This window comes from Alligator sinensis, unplaced genomic scaffold (genome assembly GCF_000455745.1).
Source record: "Alligator sinensis unplaced genomic scaffold, ASM45574v1 scaffold457_1, whole genome shotgun sequence".
In the NCBI taxonomy this organism is placed as follows: Eukaryota; Metazoa; Chordata; order Crocodylia; family Alligatoridae; genus Alligator; species Alligator sinensis.
In genome coordinates, this window is record NW_005842840.1 from 620839 (window position 1) to 644507 (window position 23669).

At 47.9% G+C, this 23669-nt stretch overlaps 1 protein-coding gene across 2 annotated transcripts in view; it reads left to right on the forward strand.

Moving 5' to 3' along the window:
- SPSB1 (splA/ryanodine receptor domain and SOCS box containing 1) overlaps positions 1-9433 on the forward strand; it is a 69710-nt gene extending 60277 nt beyond the window's left edge. For both annotated transcript variants that reach the window (XM_025191604.1, XM_006035457.3), the window contains exons 2-3: positions 1-263; positions 7162-9433. The exon at positions 1-263 is cut by the window's left edge and continues 542 nt beyond it. In XM_025191604.1, coding sequence (XP_025047389.1) covers positions 1-263; positions 7162-7289 — 391 coding nt within the window. In that variant the 3' untranslated portion in view covers positions 7290-9433. The remainder of the gene's footprint in view (positions 264-7161) is intronic.
- The last annotated feature ends 14236 nt before the right edge of the window (positions 9434-23669 follow it).

Below are 23669 nucleotides of genomic sequence, written 5' to 3' on the forward strand. Positions count from 1 at the left end.
TGGGCGAAACAGACTGTACCACGATGGGAAGAACCAGCCAAGTAAAACCTACCCTGCCTTCTTGGAACCGGATGAGACTTTTATAGTGCCAGACTCTTTCCTGGTGGTCCTGGACATGGATGATGGGACCTTGAGCTTCATTGTAGATGGACAATACATGGGCGTTGCTTTTCGAGGGCTCAAAGGGAAAAAACTGTATCCAGTTGTAAGTGCTGTGTGGGGGCACTGTGAAATACGGATGCGCTACTTGAATGGGCTTGACCGTGAGTATTGCCCTTGGCAGCTTGTTTCTAAAGTTGCACTGTTCTGCATGCAACCATAGACCTGTTGGGTCCAAAGAGCCTAACTCTCCATCACTGCTCCCTTCCTAGTAACTAAGAATTAAAAATGCTGAGGGTTGGGAATCCAATTTTCAGTACCAGTAGGCCAAAAAAAAAAAAAAAATCTTACTACATTAGCCCCTAAAGGTCATGAATGCTTTCAGTAGAATAATTCCCTTCAGTGTAACAAAATAGAAGTACCCAGCACTGCAGACAGCAATGCCTCATCCATTGCTTTAATACCTGTAAGAGAGCAAGCTATTACTGATATTGAGGTGGCAAGCAGGAGCCACAGTGGACTCCACTGTTCTAGGGACTGTAAAAACAAAGGGCAAAGGAGACCATGCCTTATTTTTGAGCAGTAATAGATGCAGTCTGTGCTTTAAAACTTCCAGTTCTTGCTACCCAGCTGGGCTGCAAAGATGCAACCATCCAGATGAGTTAGTGTAATTTCTTATTGACAGATATTGGGCAAGTGTCCCATTTTAAGCATTAGTTTGGTTGCCACATTTGATTAAATAGTCGCAGTAACGATCTGCATGCAGCGGAGTAATGCTGGCTGGGGCAGAGCAAGTGCGGAGTAACTGGCACGGTCAAAAGTGAAACTGCAGAAGCTCATCTGTGTGCATTTGGCTTGTCTCGGTGCCTTGTTCTTGGTGTGCAGCATAATTTTGCTGTCCCACTGAAGACCTGCAGAACTACTCGGCTTTAATCTCTGGGTCTCCAACTTGTTAGAGATTGTGTGCAGACACTGTCAGTAAGACAAATCAGCCTGTACTATTTTTTTTCTCTGAGCTTTTACCATTATATTTTTAATTGTACTACTCCTAGTACTATCTGGACCCATTAAATGCTTGTGCATTTAGTTTTCTATGCACTGTTTGCTTTTAGGTATCAATTGGGATTTTATCCTTACTTATGACAACTACGCATCAGGTCACAGTTGCTATTTAAAGAAAAGGTTTTACTCTGAGGAAGAGCCTGCATTGCACACTAGAGGGAATTCCTCTGTCAACTCTGCAATTTTTCCTGTTTCTTGGAAAGTGCATTCCTATTGTTCATAGTAATAACCTCTCTGTGCTGCAGTAATCTCGTACGGAGGTCGGTTCCAAACCGTGTAGAGGTTTAGGGGGCAAAACGGACGCAGCTTAAATGATGATGAGAAGCAGATGGCTAGGGCATGGAGCACGAAGGCTGTGGTGCTATAACCCCGTCCTCCTAAACCATGATGGGGACTAGACTGATGTACATCTAGCTTTGAGGCATGTACACAAAGTCGGTTCTTTCATCTGCACCGTGATCGTTTCCAATCACCCTGTCAAGTTTCCTTATCTGAGACTAGCTAGGCAGAGATGCTGCCTGGAAACATTTTGCCTTCACTTGAGGTTAACAATCAAGAGCACTTTTATTTGAGGACTAGCTTTCGAGTCAAGGGACCGGGTGAGCATACTTTTTGTGAAACAGAAAGAGGCATTCAGCTGAAGTAGGATCTTTGTATCTCTCTCTCTTAGGCATTCCTTCTTGACTCGGGGAACTTAAGCCTTTAAAATGTGCAGTTCTGCATACTTTGCATGTAGGTGACTGCTTCCAACAGCTTAAAACTACCTTCTAAAATCAAAGGACCCTGTGTCTTGCCACTTCCGGTCTAGGTAGACAGCTGAGCACTGAGCCATAGATCAGTGACTGATCCTGGGGAGTAGGGTTTAAACTGTTTGAGCTGAAACCTCTTCGCTGGGGCACCCCCTTCAAAGGCTACTGCAGAGTCCAGCTCGAGGCCCTCCACCACTGCAGCAGTGCTGTAAGGAGAGGCCGTGTCCTCCAGTAGCCAGGTTCCAAACTGGTCAGTTGTAAGATCCCAGACCCAACAGGTAGCTTGTGTTAGGTCAGTTCTTGGCACAAAATTCCCTTTTGCAAGTAAGAAACCACTTTCTGCATTGTCTTGCAAGAGAAAATACGTTCCATTTTGGGGGGCTACAGGAGCATAACCTAGATCAGAGAGAGTAACGGGAGGAGATCAAGAATAGTTAGATGCCACTGGGAGAAGTGTCTGACTGGTTTTCGATAAAAGCCCTGGGCTTAATGACCTATGTGCTTGTGAACTGTGAGTCAGGGGCAGGTGCCATTTGGGCTTATTTTTCCGGGTGTTTGGTGTTCCACCAAACCTTCGTCTTATCTAACCTTAGTCTTATCTCTTGTTGAGTCAAGCTGTTGTTTGAAGAGGCTATTAAAGGGTTATCTATGCAAACTAGAGTAGGGCAAAGTTCTAGCTAGCCAAATTAATTTCCATAAAGACTCCTCTCTGAAGGCCACTTAATCAGAGTGTGTTTATGTTGCAGTAATGCCCATTGGCCCCAAAGAGGGTCAAGGCCTCATCGTCCTGCATGTTGTCTAGACGAAGATTGCAAGTTCTTCAGGGCAAGGACTGGGCTGAAGTAACAAATGATGTTGGCAAGGGGCTGGAGCAGGGGGGAGAAACGCACAATATTTATGTGCCCTTGTTGTGTCCCTATATGCCTCCCAATGTAGCCATTACGAAGTTGATTTATCAGCACAGCAGTTGAACTGGATCTCCAGGAGAAGAGTAGCCTTGGGGATCCATGCAGGGACACTTGCTAGCAACAGCATGGGAAAAGAGACTTTTGGGGGGAGAGCAGACCAATTTGCAGGCAAGGCTGGCTTCCCTGGCAGGTTGCGGAGTACGTAAAAAGAGTATCAAAGGCACGTGAGCAGAAGGCCTGAGAGTTGTGACAAAGAGCTGAAATTTGGTATGAAATGGGCAGAAACACGGATGAAATGCGCGGAGAGTGGCCACCACGGAGACCGCCACGGAGGTGACTGTCACCCAAAGGGGCTGTGGGTGAAAATTGGTAGGGTTGTGCGAAGCTTCAGTCCCTGATTTGATTCGGTGGCCGAATCTCCAAATCAAATCAGAGGACCCTTTAATCTCTCCAAATCGAATTGGAACCCTCCAAGTCGGCGATTCGGACGTAGACACAGCTTTAAATGTGTTTTCCACACACCTCTACATAGCAGGCGGCTCATGAATGCTGCGATGCTGGGGTGCATGGAGCGTCCTACAGGAGCGTGGCGGGGTTCCCAGCGCGTTCAGCAAGCACACCTGGAAGTGGACCAGAAGCACTTCTGGGTCCTCTGGGGGCCACCCCACATCCCCCCTGGCTTGGTCACTGGGTCCTCGTGGGTCGGGGAGGGGCACCTGGGATATCCTAATGGCTGATCGCTGAGCTGGAGGGGGACGGGGAGGGGGGTGGTCCCTGGTGCACTCCCCAGAAGTGGACTGGAAGTACTTCCAGGGTCACTGCTGAGCACATGGAGGGCCCCCCCACGCTCCTGTGGGACGCTGCACGTGCCCCAGCATCAGTGATCACGAGATGCGCTGGTACCTCAAGGTATGTATAAAAAAAACTTTTAAAGCTGTGTCTGTGTCTGAATCGCTGATTTGCCAAATATGAATCTGACTCTTTGATGCCAATTCAGCCAAATCTAATCGGGGACAGAGATCCCAATCAACAAATTGAATCACTGTCCCCGATTTGGGCCGAATCACGAATCGAATAGGGCCTGCTTCGCACACCCTTAAGAGTTGGCAACCAAATAGTAATATTTTTGCCTGAAGGGAAGAAGGATCTTGCATCTTCCTAGAACTTAAGTTCCTTTTTCTTATGGAAACCCTAACTTGTAGAAAACTTTCAACAAACATGAATCTTCACTTTTAATGGCCTTTATCCTAGGTGCATAAAGGTTGTGCGCTAAATTTACGGTGGGGGGGAGAGAACAAAGGATTTTTTCTGTCTCAATTAGTGACCAGAATGATTGTGGAGTTGTGCAGAGGAGGAGAGCTGATCAGAAAAGTGTTAGGGTTAGAAAAGTGCCCATGCTGTACTATCTCCAATCTGTGAAACAGCAGCAGTGTGAACATTGTGAACCTTTTGTAGAGCTGTTGGATTCAGTCTGCATTTGAGAATCCTAAAAGCTGCAATGCCTTACCCAAGACTTTCAAAGTCACTAGTAACTTCATGTGTGTCTTTACTTTTTAGTAGTTTCCAGTCTGTGATAACTTTTTTTTTTTCATAAAAGATACCCAGTGTTTAGATAATCTGTAATGAATGCTAATTTGACAGTTTGAATTTAGTTGTGTAGTGTTCATTGAGGTGCCCAAAATTTAGCCAGTGTTGTAGGAGAGGAATTTGCAAGCTTGTATAGTTCATAAAGGCAAGTGCTAAGGACCTCACATTTTATATTTATATACATATAAATAATAAAGTCTTTATGTGCAGCTGCAACCTTGGTTCATGCTGACTGTGACCTTAGAGCCCAAGAAACAAGTTTTTCCTGTGGAGAGCGGTAAAATGTTGCTAGTAAATACTCTTCAGTCAGTATGAGGCTGACTCAGAGTTCATTTTCTTTTATATTTAGCCTGTTTTGGCAGTTTGCTCAGGTTAAACTATTTTTTTTCCCCCCTGTTTTTGCTGATTATGCATCTGAATGCAGAGCGTTCTCTTGATTTGGTTTATGGAATTCCTAACCTCTCGGGGGATCTTTAGCTAGCTCGGGTAACCTAGGTGGTGTCAAGACTGCTGTTAGGAGCTCAAGATCTTGAGTACAATCTCTACAGATATATCTGTAGAGATTTGTAGAGTGTGTGTGTGTGTGTGTGTGTGTGTGTGTGTGTGAGAGAGAGGAAAAAAAATTGAAATCTCAACTTCAGAGATTCTCTGTACTCATTCTTGGCCTTCATAACTCTGCTCTGTCGCTGTAGACCAGAACAACCTCCTACTATATGAAACGAGATAGGAACCATTGATGTACCTATGGTGCTTTGATGTGAAAATCATTCCCTGACTTCTAGAGCAAGGGCGGGCAATTATTTCAGCTGGAGGGCTGCTTACCAAGTTTTGGCAAGCTGTCGAGGGCTGCATGGGTAGCCCTGCCCCTTGACAGGAGCCCTGCCCCCTGGTTGCTATCTTGGGACCAGAAGTCCCATCCCCTAACCCCTGACCTTGCCCATGGAAGTACTCCTCTCGGCAAGGGGGTGTGCCATCTCAGAACCAGAAAAATACCAAATTCTGTTCTAAAACTCAAACATCTACTACAGCATTCATTAATTTGATTTCAGAAAATATTTGTGTCCTGATTTACTTATGTGGGTGTAGTGTACATAGAGGTGATTGTATACTAGCTTAAAATAAAGTCTTGCTCTTGTATACTGTTGGGAGTGGTGTGGGTGGGTGGGTATAGGTTTGTGGGGGGCGGGGTGTGGGAGGTTGTAGCTCCCTCAAGTCCTGCTGCCACTTGCACCTTGTCATCTTTGACAGGCAGCCAAGGGCAGATAATTAATTTTCTATGTTTTTAGGGCCCCCCCGGGCCGGATGGAATGGCGTGGTGGGCCAGATACGGCCCATGGACCATATTTTGCCTGCCGCTGTTAGTCTAGTCTATGAAACCAAACCTAAAAATGTTCTTGTGGCTTCATCTTGATTCCATGCTTTTGACTGTTTGGTTTTAGGTTGTGGGCCTAGTCCTCTGAAAGTAATCCTGCCATACTTTGCTTTTTCCTGTCCTCATGATAGAGAGATTCTTGCAAGAAATCACTGTACTTATTTTTTGCTGATCTGCCTGCAGGGCAGGGTTTTTTCTTTCTCTCTCTCCTTAGTATTGGAACTACTCCCTGAGATCAGACTCATTTCAATAGGCTTTATATCATTTCTGGGATATATGTAGCTTGCCTGGTTCTTTTGCAATCTCTCCTGCTAAAGTCCTGAATTAGGCAAGTGGGCTCATGGCATTTGTTGACTTCATATGAAGTTTTAGGTTTCTCTCAAGCTGGCTGACATTAGCCTCTGATCAAGAATGATGTCTTGAGCTACCTCACTGGAAAATCTGTCTGGAGGGGAAACTGCAGACAGATCAGCTGCACTGAGGTTTGAGGCTGGAGAGAGGGAGGAGCTGTCTGCAAAAAAGAAATTATTACTCGCATCAGTGATGCATGTTCAGTACAAGCACTGACTGCAGGTGTCCTGGCTGCTAGGTCCGTAACAGCGTGCAGCATGGATTTTGGGAAATCTGATTTCACTCTGCAGGAACTCCTTCGATGTGTTGCGGCCAATGCCCTTGGGGCTTAGGTGTGCAAACTCCTTGGTGTTGGCAGGGGGCTCACATCAGTGCATGTCAAGGAATTTACCCAGTCCACCCAGTGTGCACAGGAACTGGCTGTAGGAGCTCTAAATTAAGCTAGCTCCCTGTTAAAAGTTATGAAATGCGTGGAAATGGGACCGGTGGGCAAAGCTATAGCAACCTTTCGGGTGCTGCTGGATCAGGCTGTAGGGGACATGCTCCAGGGAGATGCACTGTTGGCGAAGCATTCGAGATAATGACTTGTGAGGCTTGCTGTCGATATGCTGATGTGCATCTTGGGGATGGGAGGAAACATCCCTCAAAACAGAGTATGACAGCTCCCAAGGTGCCTAGAACTGCATCTTCCTCCTAGCTCATCAAACAGTAAAATCCAAGTGGTATCTTTTACCTTTGCTACTATTGATATCTATCCCCAAGTATTTCTTAAGGCAAATGTGGCGCTCTGCCTTCTGCAGATGAGTCCTACCCTCCCTTGCCTATTCATATGTTCCAGGGTTGTGGCCTGAAGTGTGCTGGCTTATTTGCTGAAGAGGGTGGGGAGTCGGGGGCTCTCAGCCAGGCCAGGTCTTTGTTTTACCGTTTTTTGCTCCTCTTGAATACCGGTTACTACAACTGGCGATAGCAGTGCAGCCCCCCAGCTTGCAGCTTGCTCTAAGTTAACGTGTTTGTGTGTGTGTTTGTCTTGCAGCGGAACCACTGCCTCTGATGGATCTGTGCCGGCGTGCTGTGAGGCTGGCCTTGGGCAAGGAAAGACTGAATGAGATCCATTCGCTGCCACTGCCAGCATCCCTCAAGAGCTACCTTCTTTACCAATGATCTTGTGGAAGGACATTGTTTAAGAGCTGAAACCAGGGCATATGATTTGGCACCAACCTGCTTAGCCAGTGGTCTTGACACCTTCCCCTCTGCCTCTCCGTTGCTAGTGACAGACTTTCTTGGCCGAAGAACCTTCCTCCAATGCCAAATTCAAATGTGCCCTTTGAACGTCTGGTTCTGAAGTATCCTTCTATTGCAACGAAGAAGACCTCTTACTGTTGAAGGTCACTCCCCTGTAATACTAACACCAACATGCCCACTGCAGGATCTCTGCAGCCCATGCCGTTTTCCTCCCGACTCATGGCAAGCAGCTGTAGAGCGTCCGTTTTGAACTTGTGCAGTCCGGGAGCAAACTCTTGTCCCTGGCGTTGAAGGGGAGTGCATGAAGCTGAGGGGAAAGTGTGGGGAGTGGCACCATGTCAAACATCAGGGGCTAAGTGTGGGAAGGCGCAAGGTGGCTAATGAGAAATGGGATGGAGGGGGGTGGTTCTGAAAACCGAGGAAGGAAGGCCTCAATGCAAAGTTGATGCCAAAAAACTCCACGTGGACACTCTCTCCCCCCCCCCCCCCCCTTTTTTTTTCCCCTTGGATAAGGTGGTGACATAGCTGACGTTAGTGTCAGGATGCTGTCTCGACTGTCACCATCACTTTCAGGTCTCCCTCTCCATTCCTGGTCACATCTCTTTCACAGCCAGTGTGACACTAGTGGCAGGCGTGAAGCCTGGAGTGGGTAAATGAATTGAGCAGCCGCTCAGCCTGCATCTTCCCCCTTCTTTTTCTTATGTCGATTCTAACCTGCAGCTTTAAAGTGTGGGGTCAGGTGGCTCCCCGGTGGTAATGAGTTTCCCCCCACTGTCAAAACCCTTTTGCGTGCAATACGACCCTTGGCAAGCCAGGCCAGACTGGCTTGTGTTGATCACAGTTCCTTTATACAACTACAGTCCTCTCCTTTTCCAGGTTCTTATATATTCCCTTCCATGTTAGGGCTTTAATAATATGTGCTGAAGCCTAAAGAGCTCCTGAAATGGACCTGTTGGGGAGCCCTCTGTTGTTATACCCTGCTTCAAGTACTACAAATTGGAGCTTTCACCCTGCCTTACTTCATCAAGATAACCTCATTGTGTGGCAGGAAGGATGGTGGGGGTTTTTTTCCATCCCCCCCCAAAAGGGGAGGGACAAAAGGTGTGAGCAGAGTAGATGCTGATGGATGGTATGTCAGCCAGCCAGAAAACCAGGAGGTGATGTTTCACATGAAGCCACTTTCTATAACAACACGGCATGATACTTTGCAGACAGCGGAGGGAAGTGGATCCTGTCCAGATATCATGAGTTACCCCTGCAGAGGGGGAATGATTGTGAGCTTTTAAAAACCTGGGCAAATGGGTTCAGGTGACATCTTGCACATCCCAAATAAAAGATTCTCACTTTTCTGTAGCCAAGAAGAGAGGACCCCACCCCAATTTATCATCAGGAGTTGCTCTCTCCTGGCCTCTCCCAAAAAAAAAAAAACACAAAACAGGCTACTATGCTGCCTTTTCTGGGGTTATTTTGCACATTTCTTCGTCTTGAAAACACAAGTTTGGGGTTATTTTGCTTGGAGTTTTTTCTTTCTTCTTTTTTTCCTTCAGTTCTGTACAGGTACAAATGAGTTTAATTGTTGAAAATGTTTAATATATATTTGTGGTGTATGTATAAGAACCATGTTTTAAACAGCTGCTGTAGGGTACCTTTTTAAAAAAAAATTACTTGTATAGTATATTTTTAAAGCACAGAATTGGTGCCAAGACTTGGTGGGGCGTAGTGTCCCCCTTTTTTTTTTTTTCTCTTTTAATCTTAACCTTTGACTTTTTTTAAATGTAGGGGTCTGTACTAGCTTCTGTTACAGGGTGGGACACAAAGTTGCACAAGAGAATTCAGTACATACAGAGCCAAACTGTATTGCCTTCAACTCTACCAGCATCTTCCATCACCTCTGGGAAGTGGCCATGTTCTGTCCTGTTCTAGTTGTTCTCTTCATGCCCTTTTGTCTCTGTGTTTCCTCTCACAGTCCCTGGTGCATTGCTTTTGTACAGTTTTTAAAATATTTACTTTCTATTTTATGGCTGTAGATAATATTGAGTAGCCTAATAAAAAATTAAACTTTATTAAATATCTAGCCATTGTATTTTTTTTTTTTTTATTTGCACTTACCATAATGTCTACCTGACCTCTACCAATGGCCCTCTATCCATGGCCCTCTTACACTGGTAGCAATATGTGCCTCAGTCTGGGCTGAACAGATGAGGTGAAGGAGTTGAGTGGGGGGAAACATCCCCACTTTTATAGACCTTTTGGTGGGGAGGGGAGTGGAAGGTGCTGAGTTACTTGCCCAAAGTCTGTCTGTCTTTTTACAGCTGGGAATGGATAGAGGCTTGAGTATGCGAAGCCTGCAGGGTGCAGACATCATGACTTCTATGATGAACAAGAGCTGCAGCCATCTCTTATAGAAGCATTGCTGATCTTTAGTTAAATTTCTGCTTGGGCACCCTTGCCAACTTTCTCAATCCCTGTGGGACCCACATCTGCCAGTCATGCATGGAAATGGCTACTCCAGATGTGGCTGGAATTAGTATCTCCTTGGGTGAGATGGCAGTTTTGGCTGGGAGGGCTTTCCACTTCAGCCTTGATTGACTTGTTACTGTCCCTGCACTTGGCTTCTTCAAATAAGCCTAGGTTTATTCATAGTTTTGGGACAGGTTGTTTTTTTGTTGTTTTTTTTAAGGCCTTAAAGGACAGTGGTGATTGTGTTGTCTGACCTATTGCATAACATGGACCAGAGAATTTCTCCCACTGATTCCTGTATCTAGCTCATAACTTCTGTGCTCCACAGAGCTGATCTTTTGGAGAGATGAGCTGTTGTTTTAAAAAGACTAAGTGCCTGAAAATCCACTACATCCCATGTTGTTCCGATGACTAACCTCACTGGTAAAAACATGACCTTTAATGTAAAATGTTGTGAAAGACTAAAAAGAGATGCTGGTACTTTGGGGAAACTAGCAACTGGCAATGGGCTGGAGCTGGGATACTTCATTGGGTGCCTGCACAATGGAGACTGGAAAGCAGAGAAGGCAAGAGGTACAGACATAAGCAGAGGGAGAAAAATGTGGGGGTGGGAAGGGCTGAGTGCATGGGAAAGTCTGGGTGGTGGGGGAAGGAGCTGTGGAAGTGGGGGAGGGGGTGGAGCTGAGGCAGGGCCAGGATTGGGATCAGGGCTGGGGCCAGCTACACCCATGTGGCCACCCGTTCCCCTGTGCCTGGCATCATTGCCCAGCACTGGTGCTCCCTGTGCCAATGAATCCACTGCCCCCCAGCCCCAGCTGCTCCCCACACTGGCCCCAGCCCCGCACTGCTTGGAGGGGGGGCCCGGAGCCAGGGGCCAGAGTGGGACCAGCCTCAGCTGTGCAGAGGGGACAGGGCCTCTGGGACCCCCACGCCCACCTTGAGTCATTGTTGCTCTCTGGGGGGTACAGGGAGAGGATGGCTGCCCCTGCTGCTGCACATGTCCTGGGAGCACATGGGGGATGCATGCCCCTGCATCTGTGTGGGGCAGGGCAGGATGCTATTGCTGGCTGGGTCAGAGGCTGTGCTGGGCTCTTCCCAGCTCAGGGCCCACCCCGCTCTGGGAGCAGTCTGGCATAGCCCCACTCTCCTGTGCAGATCTTGGGGCACGTGCCCCCCCTGTGCCGCAGGTAGCAGCAGGAGCTGTACCCCCAGACGAGCTGCTCATGGCTGTGCAGCACCTGCCCCTCTCTTAGCCCCAGCCTCCCTTCCTCCCCACCCTGCTGGGCCAGAAGCCCTCAGCTGGGCTGCCTTGTGGCCCTACCACTGCCCCATGTTTGGGGGGGGCTAAGCCCCATTAAGCCCTCCTTCCACTCCTATGCGTACAGAGGAAATAGTGGGAAGAAGGAACTAACACAACAACAGTTGCTGATGGATCTATCCAAGAGTTAATGGACTTGCCACAATGCCCACTTGAATTCCTTAAAAAGCCTTTCCATTATGCGGCAAGACAAGCTGCGGGAGCAAGGCAGTGCTGAGTGCAGCACAAGCCCTTAACGTAGGGGACTCTGGGATCTGTAATGGGGATACAGGATCTTTCCATTCAAGATCACTGACTCCAGGTCACATAAGTAGTGGCTGAAAACTAATATTGTGTTATCTACCCTGTAAAAAGTGTCTAGGTCTCAGCCCAGTTGAATAGCTGTACACAGTCACTGCAAGTGGCTTCCTTGTTGCCTCTCCAGGAGCCAAAGATTAAATTGGGTCGCCATGTGTGAATAATCTTCTTGCTGTTGATGGTCCCATTTGAACTGTGCGGTGTATGCAAGGGGCAGCATGTGCAAGCTTCTTGAAAAGGTATTGTTCCTGTACTGTAGCTACCGAGTTGGGTGTACAAAACAAATGACCTTATTTTCCAGGCTGGCTGGATATTAAAATAAATGAGTCGGTCATAAATTGTAGAAGGGACCAACACGAACTAACCAGAAGGGGGTTTTTTTGCCTGAAAGGGGAGAGGGCATGCCTGTGTTACCAGCTTCCTAGATTGAAAAGAAAGCGTTTGGTAGGTGTTACCAGGCAGCCTGCACACCACAATCACGGCAGCTCTCTGCGCTGCAGGTAGCACAGACTTGAGAAATTAATTTCTGACCGTATGCGGGCAAAGCTGCCTTCCCCTTGGCTGTTCTCTGGACCGCAGGTCCTATTGAGCCATAAACTGTTGGGAGGAGGGTGGGAAGAGCAGCGGGCCGGGGTTGTGGGGAGGGAAGGTGGGGTGGGTGCAGAAGACTGAGAAATTAGTTCATGCTCTCTTCCAGACACCCAAACAGGTTCACGTTCCAGCTGCAGGGGATATTTGAAATAAATGACCTGCTTGGGGCTTGGAGTTTGCAGTGTTTTATGTACAGTGCCATAGCAACCATGCAGGAAGTCATGAGATGGAGATTGGCCCTGGTGGAATCAACAAATGATATCACGGATTAGCAAACCCTAATGAATCAGTGGAGCTCTGCTTCCCTTGCTATTGCAATGTGTTCAGGCCCTGGCTTGTGGCAGCCAGGGTTGTTCCCACTCCTGAGCAGCAGAAAAATTATGAGTCCCACTTGTATCAGGGCCTCCTTTAAGACCAGTCCTGTTTGGCTGGCCAGTATCTCTCATCTTCCTGCTATTGCTGACTAATCATGTTCATGTGCATGGAATTCCTTCCCTACATTTTACAGCAGGCCTTCCTGCTTTGCTATCTTGGTGTTTATCGCTTGGCTGAGGAGGGAAATCATGTGGGATCTCGGCAAGAATCTGGTATCCTGAGCAGGGCTGGATTCACGCATAGGCGAACTAGACACATGCCTAGGGCCCCGAGCTGCAGGACGCCCTGGTCTTTCCCTCCGCGACATGCTGATCTCTCCACTGTCGAGGCTGCTGCTCCAAGCCCCACTCCCCGCAGCGCGGCAGCATCGGGGTGGGGAGAGGGGGTCTCGACCACCCAGGGCCCGCTAATGGGTTAATCTGGCCCTGATCCTGATGATTTGGATAGTAGATACCCCAGTTGCTGGAAGGTTGGCGGAAGAAACTGGAGTCCAAAGAGGGGAGTATTTTGCTTTGGTTGCTTTTGGCCAAATGACAAGAAAGCTGTTAGGGCAAATACAGTGCTTCAGCAGTCGACTGTCAAAGTTCCTTTAAAAAGGAAGATTTAAGTCACATGCATATGCTATATTTGACTCAAATAATTACGCTGGCAAATGTTAGACTTGGCTGTAGGCATTGCTGTGACCAGACCCCATGTGTTTTGAGTACCAGCCCAGCATATTACACAGCTCCCCTGTCTATACGAAAGGCAAAGATGCATATTGGAATATTCCCCATAAAAAACCAGGAGGGGGGTAGGAGCTTTCATGCTGTGTGACAAGCTATTCTGAAGTTAGCTGTGAAAAACATCTAGGTTTGTCCCCCTACCACCCCCATATGGTTTCTCTGCTGCGCTAATAGCGTTGACCACGTGCCAAAGACTGGCTCGAGTTTATTAAAGAGGGAAATATTTCGTGATTGATTTAGTTAGTTTTTAAAACTCTTCTCTTGGCACAGAGCACCGTGCTGAAGGGAGAAAGGCTCATCCTGAGGTTGCACAAAGCACGCTGGCGCTCTGATCCTGTCCTCGCACATGTTTTGATTTACGAGTCCGTTGCAGGCTTGTCTGCCCTTCAGACAGAAAAGTATTTGAAGCAGCTGCCAGATGTTTTGTCTGACTTGTGTTTTACAACTTGCTTACTGTTTAGCAATGCGCTTCCCGCCAGAGTTCGAGCTGTCCCGGTGCTTTCTGTTCCTGCTGCATCGCAGTGCCTGTTTCCCACCCTGCCGCCCCAGAGCGGATCTCGAAGGTACCGACCAGAGCTCTTTGTGTCAATGCAGCGTGGCGCGCTTACTGCCTGCCCTGCAAGTCCCATCTTGGACATTATTGGGACTAGCACAGTCCAGCCACATTCCTCCGCTCACACACCGCGGTACTGTGTAGATGTGAAAGGTGGCTTAGAGCCATTTGTAAAAGCAAGTGGGTCCTGTGCAAATAGTGCTCTCTGGGCTTAGGCCTCCCTAGCACTGAATGACTACTTTTCACATCTTTGGCAGCCTCCACTTGATTAAGTTGTGACCTTGGAACAGGTTGAGATCTCCCCCCTATCTCTAGTGAAACTATATGTAAGTGGGGGGTAATACTTCCCTATACCATAAAGCAGGACAAGTACCTTAGCATGGTTTTGTTACAGATTAGAAAGAAAGCTAAGCCAAGGGTACTTTTTTTTAACAAGCCTCTGGGTAATTCCAATGAGAAGGCATACTCATAAAGCTTTTGTTCTTTTAACTCAACCCCAGCTTCATAGCCTACTGCAGGGGTCAGTAACCTTTATAGACAGAAGGCCGACGTTGCCACCGTTGGTTTCCCTTGTCCTCGTGCATGCAACCTATAATCTCCATCTATCATCGCCCAAAGTGGCACTGATTCACAAAGGTACCAACTGTGCAGAAGGGAAAATTTGGTAGCAACGGTAAGCAGAAGAAGAGAGCAGGGAGGGGAGGGGACAGGTGGAACATAACGAAGGAAATGCTCCCTATGCCACCAGTCCCCCTAGCCACCATGGGCTGGATCTAGCCCATGGTCCATAGGTTGCTGATCCCTGGCCTAATTAATTGCTGTTGCAAATAGCTTAGGCTGGGGCATTCAGAAGTGCCATAGATTGGTGTGGAATTTGTGCTCTGAAGTCCCTTAGTTACTTTGGAAATCTCCCCTTGATAATGGCCATTTCTGAGACATCACTCCTATTGCTCTATTTTCGGTTGTAGCCCTTGCTAGACAGGGGGGACTTATGCTATGTTTTTATAGCCATAAGAAACCTTACTCTAACATGCTTACGGCTACCTGCACTTGGCTTATTCTGCACCTTTAACAAGTCCATAGGCTCAGGTCCATACTTTTCCTCAACCAACTGCCACTGTACTGTGTATGTGCCGCTTGCCCTGAAATACATCATTGTTAAATCGTCCTCTTTTCGTTATTTGTGCTTATGCAACAGGTGGTGACATTCTGGATGGCTCTGGCTTGAGGATTTAATCGCAGGGTATTAGGTCGTTCACAAAATAATGCCTTGTTTGTCCGCAAGCAGGAATCTCTTCATCTGCTCATGAACGGCTGTCACCTCTTCCAGGTCAGTAACTGTTATTTGGCAGGGCCTAGCTGAACTTCCCCTTCGGTTTTGGTACCAATGCGAAAGAACACGCCCTTCAATTTACATTACAGAAGGCAATCAAGCTGGCAAATAGACCTGTCTAAACTGGCATTTGGTCAGAGACGGTGCCACATTTTCCTCTATGAAAAATGTTAAGGGTTTCTAACAACCAGAGCACTTACTATCTCATGTCTGTATTTGGACATGTCTGAGGCTCTGCTGAGTAAGTGATGTGTTGCTTTGGTGGATAAAGTGCTACCTACTGACCCAATAACAGTTTCTTGCAACACTGGATGTTTCCTTTGGAAGTCTCCCACATATTACTGGTAGGGTCTGTTCCTGCTAAATTTAAGTCAAGGCTGATATTCCCAATGACGAGCTGTTTTTCAAACAGCGTAGATGCTTGGGTGAATTGCATGTGTTAAGAGAAGGCTTAGTGAATCGTGGTCTAATTTTTCTCATTTTCACTGGGGATTTTTCTTTGCAGTGAGCACAGAGCGGGATTTAAATCCAAGCTAATGAGTTAGGAAGCTCAAACATTAGGGGTCCGTCTGCACAACAGAGGCTCTGTCATTATATGCCTTTAGTAAAGACATCGAGTATGCTGGCAGAAGGGTTTTTTTCTACTGTCCTAATTGCACTATTTCCTTGTATATCGTAAACCAATCTGATTGATAGAAGTCCTCTTCTGTTGGTGTAGCTGTGTCCACAGCAGGGATTTTGCTGGCAAAAGTGTCAGTTAGAGGGTGTGAAAAGATCACGTCCCCTGGCGGTTGTATTGTGCCGACACAACTTGGAGGTAGAGACCTGCCCTAAGGCGGAGAGTTCAATGTTCTTCACCGGTTCTGCCTGACACAGATAGTTTATGAGTCTTAGCTTTTTAGCAGGCATCATGTTTGAGAATGTGTCTTTATACTACTTTCAATTGGCTATCGGAATAATGAAAATAAAAGATAGTGGGCCAAAGAACCCACGTTGACTTTCTAACCTCTGAAAACAGGCAAGCAAAGAAAGGGAAGGGATGGGCTAGGCTAACCGCTCTATGCGCTCTGCACGTCCAGTGGACTCAGCCCTGCGGAGGAAGACCGTTGCATGCAAGCTGGCCGGCTGAGGTTAACTCGGAGATCTTGCAGAGTCCCAGAAAAACACGCCTGTGTAACATTAAAAGTGGCTTGGTTTATTTTTTAGCAGTGGTTGCTCTGCAGCAGCTCCAAGCACTGCTAGAAAGGGAGAGAGAGATGCAGCATGCTCCAGACCGCTCGTAATTTCTAAAGCCTCTTTTATGCTTTTTTGCCAAGTTCCCTCGGAGGGAGTGGAGGGAGATTGTGTAATCAATGGTGTTGCATGTAAAAACACACTTGTGTACGTCCAGGAATTCAGGGTATTGCCAAAGTGGACAGAGTGTTCAGTCCCTTCTTGCGCCTGCCAGAAATGTTGTGCTTTGTCCAGTGGAAAAGAAAACATCCTTTCCTTTTTGTGCTTCAGGGTTTGGCTCTTGAGGTTCAGATCTCTTTACAACGTTTCCATAATAAGACAGGTTGGGCCATGACGGATCACGACCCCCGACCAACAAATCTGATCTTCTGGCAGCAGCCGAGATCTGATCGCTCTCTGCCGATGGTGCCTGAACTCTCCTCGGTTGATGGCTATTTGGGGAATATGGCATCAGACAGACGACTGCAGAGATCTTACAGAAAGGAGAGGCAGATCCTTATTGAGTATGGTAGTAACATCTTGAATCTACAGTGGAGATGAGGCCCCTGATAGGCTAGATGCTGTTCATGTGCGTTGTAAGGGATAGTGTCTGGGCTTCAGACAAGTTAGAGTGAGGATCTGTTCTTACTTTACAGCCAAGCAACTGAGGCCCGGAGAATAAGCAACTTGCCCAAAACTACACATAGGGTCTGTAGCAGAGCTGGGAATTAGACCCGAGTCAATCATGTCCCACTTTGGTATTTAACCACAAATCCATTCTTCCTCTCAAGCTGCAAAAGTATGTCAGGAGAACATGGACTGCTGAATCTCCTTTTGAGTCATCTGCTTAATAAAACTGAAACTTATTGTCTGTGCCCTGATTTAAGATTGCTATTTGTAAGAGCTTCTCCTTTTATCAGTCCCTTACTGCAGTTTTGAAAACTAGGCCACAGATTTTAATTGGCTGGAGCCATCTTTGCCCAGCATACGCTGCATTCAGAAGCAGAAAGCTCAGGACTGCTGGGATGGGCTTAACACAATCCACATTAGACTGCAAGCCAACGTGTTATTGAGTCTAAAATGTAGTGTTAGTCCTTGTGTGATGCGCTGGTACCACCGGTGTGACCAGTATTAGGCAATTTCTCTTTCAGATGGCAACTATGGGAGGAACTGCAAACTTTTTTTGGGGGGGGGGTGCTAAAATGATGCTCCCTGCTGCCCAGTGGCACAGCCAGAGCAGAGCTGAGCAGGCTGCCCACTGTGGGCTTGGGACTCCCTGCCTTTCTGCCCTCCCCCCGGAAGCCCTGTGCTGTCTGTGCCATGGTGAGGTGCCCCCTGCATGCCCAGCAGTAGCAAGGGGCACAACTCCACGCCACCTCCCCAGCTGCTGCTGGGTGGGTAGGGGGCACCTCTCATGGCGGCACAGCTGGTGCAGGGTTCCCGGGGGGGCAGCAGGGTGGGGAGCCGCAAGCTCACAGCGGGCTCACACACAAATCTGGGGGGCACATGCCTTCCCATGCCCTCCTTCCCAGGAGTGTGTGCAGCAGCAGGGCCCCTTCCCCTTGCCCCCTGGACTGGCTGCCTGTAGCTCAGTCCTGCTCCTTGCCCTGGTCCCAAGCCCCATGTGCTGCCTTGGGAGGGCAGTGCCCCCATGCCCAGCCCCTACCCCATCCCTCTGTCATCATGGGGGGGCCTCAATATGCCCCCACCCCCCACCATAGACTTGCCTGCAGGCAGCCGGGGGGAGCTGCTCTCCACCACTGCCTGGGGCTGTATTCCTGGCCACGTGCATGTGCACACGCATGCATGCATGTGGCACCCCCTGTGTCCTGCTCCCCGCAGCCTCTTGCAAAGGGCAACTCCGCCAGTCCGCAAGGGGAAACCCCGTTTCCCACATTTTTCTGCGGTGAACAGAAAACCTGGATCCCTGCATGATACTGGGAATCCAGGACAGATGCTGCCCCAGTGTCATGCAGCCTGGGACTAGGACTCGACGTTCCCATTTCAGGACTATCCTGGCCAGTTAGGGATGGGTGGTCACCCTGCCCTCTTCCTGAGGGGGCCAGGGCCATCGGGCCCCCACGTACTCGGCACTTACGGCTCCTGCCTTCTGCCCAGCCCTCCAGGGGTTTTCTGCTTTCTAATTGTACAAGATTTCCTCCACCCTTGTGCCTCTGAATTCCAGTCCTTTGCCCACCCTGTGCAAAGCTGTGCCTCTACCTGGCTTAGTACTTGCCATGCTCTCATGTGGCCTCGGCCATACTTATAAAATCCTCCCCTGTGTTTTGGGAACTGGAGCGAGCAGTTCTCTAGCCAAGCTGTTATGTGTTAGGCCTAACAGGTCATTTATATTGTGAACTTTTGGCTTTGACAAGAAGCCTGTGGCCCTGTGTAAGAGGGAAGGTCTCATGCCTTCACGTGGTTCCTTTTTGCAAATCTTGCAGTTGTCACTTAAAATTATAGGGTGGCTCCATCAAACCCTCTTGCTGCGCCTCTCTGCACTGTTCCTTCAAGGGAAAGGAGTAGATGGGATCCTGACATTTATTTTCCTCCATCCATGCTGAATTGAATGGCTCCGTGACTTGAAATCAAAAATCAGTGAAGCGATGGTGAGAGATCAGTGCAAGCTGAAGGCGGACAGGGTAGCTGTCTTGTAACAGGGCTGTTCCATGTAGAGCAGGCAGTGATTTCCCTGTGAAACCTCCACAGGAGGAAAAAAAAAGGAGCTTTGGGGCTCCAGCTTGTGACTCTCCCTCTTTCAGCCCTTAAGTCCATAGGAAGATGTCCAAGTGCCCTTTGTTCCAGGACAACTGAATGGCTCCTGCTCCACAGACTTCTGTTGCAAGAATAACAGCTGGTACCGCGCATTCATCCTTTTTCAGATAGGTGAACCATTTGTTTGGAGGCTTCTCTGTGGGGGCATGTTCAGAGCAGCTGAGCAAAGGTGGGGAGGGGAGAAGAGGGAGAGAAAAAGGAGCCAAACTGATTTTTTTTTTTTCCCTTTGGTTTTGTTTTCTGTAAAAATATCTCCACAGCCAAGACAAATGAAGACGCCTGCCCCAGACATCGTTACCTTTTGTCTCCTCGGGCCCCGTGTCAGTTCCCAGATTATTTTTAAGAATTGTTTAATCTCAGAGCTTTTATTTCCCCCTGTAAATAAATGGTATTTAAAATTCCAGGGTGGCTTCAGATGCTAATACCAGCTGTCTAGACAGAGAGCAGCCCACGGACATGGCCATAAATAAAAATAGTCTTGGGGTTTTCGGGGATTTTTTTTTATAGTCTTTCATCAAAGCCATTCTGGAGACAAAGGGCCGTAGGATGGACCAGTCAGACGAATGCAGAGAGGCACTGGTCTTGCCTTCCTTGCCATCTGTGGAAGGGCATAGGAGATTGCTAGGGCAGCGTCAGGGTGGGCAGTCAGTGGCACAGGAGTGAGGGGGTGGGGGGTGTAAACAGTTAATAGACACGAACCAGCAGTTCACATTCATTTTGCACAGAACCTGGGTTTGGTACATTGAGACTTTTTGCGTACTGTAAATAGCTGCCCGTATGCACCTTTAAATCAGCTCTTAATGTAGCACGAAAAGTAAAACAGTTCTTGCTGCCCAATTCTTCACTGTGACTACGCATGGGGATTGAGCATCTTTGTGATGCTCTTTGCAGTTGGCGCTCAATCTATTCCACCGACAAAGGAAATGAGGAATGGGGGGTTTTTGAGCTGACTTTGTATTTAACGAGGGAGTTAGTGGTAGTAACATCTATCTGTGGTGGAAGACTTGGATTGCATGAGGTTCCTCCAAGGAAGTGATAACTTCTTTGGGACACTGAAATTGGTTCCAGGGACTTTTGCTGTCCAGTGTCTTCCTCCCCCCCAAATTCTTCACTTTGGGACCCTTCTTTCCATGCTTACCTCCAAACACCGTGTAATCCAAATGGCAGCAAAGGTGCAAGGATTGTACACGGAAGATATAAAACAAGAACAATAAAGGCCCTGACCTATATCTTTAGTCTCCTTGGCTCCCTGCCCCTATGATCTTTGCAGATTCCTCATGCATAAGAATTCAGACATTTATTTCTACCAGAGATCATCCAAACAACTGTGACCAACAGATAAAGAAAGGCTACGTGAACAAGGAAGGGCTGTATACAAAGAATTGTAGCCGCTGCCTGTCCAAGACATGGTACATGAACTTGTATCTCTGCGCCCCTTGAAACTAAAAATGTTAAGGACATTACAAAAGGCACTGGTGAAACCTCACCTGGAACACGGTTTACATTGCTGGTGACCCACGTTCAAGAAAGATTAACTTAAACTGGAATAGGTATGGAAAATGAGCTTCTGCAATGATCAGGGAAAAAATGTCCATCTTTGAAGAGGAGAAAAAGTGCTTAGCTTGAGTGTATAGCCCAGCAAAATAAAGGCTGAAAAAGGATACAACTGCTATGAATACATAGATTTCATAGATGTTAGGGCTGGAAGGGACCTCACGAGATCATCAGGTCCAGCCCCTACCCAAAGGGCAGGAAGTCAGCTGGGGTCACATCACCCCAGCCAGGTGAGCATCCAGGAGTTTCTTGAACGTATCCAGAGTAGGTGCATGCATCACGTCGCGGGGGAGGAGCCTATTCCAGACTCTGGAGACTCAGACAGTAAAGAAGTTTTTCCTTAAGTCCAGTCTAAAATGGTCTTCCAGCAATTTGTGACCATTAGACAGTGTTCCCTTGGGGTGCCCGGGTGAACAGATGTTCCCCCAGATCCTGATGTACTTACAGGTTGCCACCAAGTCCCCCCTGAGCCTTCTCTTCTCCAGGCTGAAGAGTCCCATGCCTCTCAGCCTCTCCTAGAAAGGCCTGCTCTCATGACCTCTAATCATGTGTGTGGCTCTCCTCTGGACCCTGTCAAGCTTCTCCACATCCTTTCTAAAGTGTAGAGCCCAGAACTGGATGCAGTACTCCAGCTGCGGTCTCACCAAGGCCCAGTAAAGCAGAAGGATGACTTCTTGGGTCTTGCTTGAGATGCAACGGTAGATGCAAGCCAGAGTTTTATTTGCTTTGCTGGCTGCGGCATTGCATTGGTGGCCATGTTCATCCTGTGATCAATCATGACCCCCAAGTCTCTTTCAGTCGTGGTGCTAACGAGTGTAGTACTGCCAAACCTATACGTATGATGTGGGTTCTTTCTCCCCAGGTGCAGCACCTTGCATTTCTCTGTGTTGAATGTCATCAGGTTTTGATCCGCCCACCATGCAAGCCTGTCCAGGTTGGCCCTGGTGATCCTGCGTCCTGTCAGGTGGGGTGACCCCTTGGGCTGGTGGAAAACCAACACAAAGCAATCATTGAGGAGATTAGCTTTTTCCTGGGTGTCAGTTGTCAGTTGCCCCATTTGGTTCAGTGGGGGCCCAATGTTGCCCTTGCTTTTTTTTCTGACCTCTCATATATCCGAAGAAGCACTTTTTATTGTCCTTGATTCCCGTAGCCAGTTTGAATTCAGTTTCAGCCTTGGCTTTTCAGGTCTGCTCCCTACAGGTGCGGGCCAGCTCTGCATAATCCTCCTTAGCGGTATTTCCCGACTTCCATCCCTTATGAGCTTCTCTTTTCAGATTCAGGAGGTCCATGAGTTCCCTATTGAGCCAAGGGGCTCTCCCAGCCCTTTTGTTACCTTTCCTATGGGCTGGAATAGACTTCCATTGTCCTTTTAGGATTATGTCCTTAAGGAGTGACCACTCATCATGGACTTCCCTCCCTGTCAGATCGTGATCTCTCAGGGCCTCAACAGCCAATCTCCTGAGCTTGTGAAAGTCAGCTTTCCTAAAGTCAAGGATTTCTGCATTGCTGACTGCTTTGCCAGCTTTGAGATGGATAGAGAAAGTAATCAGCTCATGATCGATCACTGTCACCTAGCTTCCCTTCGATCCTCAGGTCGCTCACTAGATCATCCCTGGAGCGCTGTTGCCCACCTCCCCGAGAAGTGCCGCTGGCGCTTCCAGGAGCGCCGCCAGCACTTCGGGGCTCAGCATCTGGCCACAGGGGGTGCCCCACCCCCTCCGGTCAGCAATCAGCCAGTTCTCTAGCAAATTCATGGTCAAGCTCTTCCTGCTGGTTAGGAGGTCTGTAATAGTCTCCTACAGTCATATCTCCTTCACCACATTCTCCCCATATTGTAACCCAGAGGGTCTCAAGTCGCCCTCTTTGGGTGCCAATCTGTGCTTGTAGGGATGCGTACTACTCCTTCACATAGAAAGCTACACCCCTGCCCTTCCTTGCAATATGATCCCTCCTGTACAAGGTATAGCCATCAATAGCTGTGGTCCAGTCATAGGTGGAGTCCCACCAGGTCTCTGTTATCCCTAAGTGATCGTATTCATTTCTGCTTAGCAGAAGGGCCAGTTCATCCTGCTTGATCCCCAGGCTCCTGGCATTTGTGTACAGGCAGCTAAGTTTGCAGTTGGAAACCCTGGCCTTTCCTGTGAGCTTAGAAGAGTCCCATCCTTGGGCTGGGGTCGGAGTAAGTTCCCTGATGATACCTGACTTGCTGATTCTGTGGTTGTCACTTCCAGGACTTGCGCTGGTGATTGTTCGCCCGTCCCCCAGTGATCTTAGTTTAAAGGCCAGTAGCAGAGAAGGAAGAGAGCTATTTAGACTAAAAGATAATATTGGTATGAGAACAAATAGGTATAAGCTGTCCATAACGAAACTTAGACTGGAAGCTAAAAGAAAGTTTATAACCATCAGGGGAGTGAGGTCCTGGGACAACCTTTTAACAAGAGTAATGGATGCAAAACCCTCCCCAACAAAAAACAACCCGATTAATTTTAAAATGAAACTTGACTGGTTTGTGAAAAGGATTATATGGCATGGATGTTTTCAAAGCAGCAGACTGGATTTATTGACCCAGTAGGTCCTTTCCAGTTCTGCGTGCCATCAAGGTGAGTGGCAGTGCAAGCACAAAGGGCCTGTTGTCCTCCTTGCACAATCCTAGGGCTCTGGCTCTGCTCATCCGAACCCTCTGAAGAGAAACAGGGGCAGTTAACATGTTCTTCACTAGGAGATGAGATGGCATATTGCTGAGAATAGTGAATTAGTGAGAATTACTGAGAATTAGTGAGTAGTCACCCACATGGGTAGTGTTACTGATTTCTGTGAAATTATGTGCAAATGCAGCTGCTGTTAAGTCAGAGTAAGGGTTTCCTAATCTTGCATTCAGTACGAGTACACGTGATGGCTTGGGCACTGTCCAACAGTCCAGGATGAACACCAGCTACCTCAGGGCAAATGAACTCACTTGACTAGCTGCTGGTTGATGGAAATCAGATGCAGCTGAAATGTATTAACTGATGAGATGCGACTCTTCCTTTTACTTGGAAGTCACACTGGCTCACAGTAATGACACCATGATGCCAGACCTTTGGGTTTTTCCCTCTTCATTTTTGGG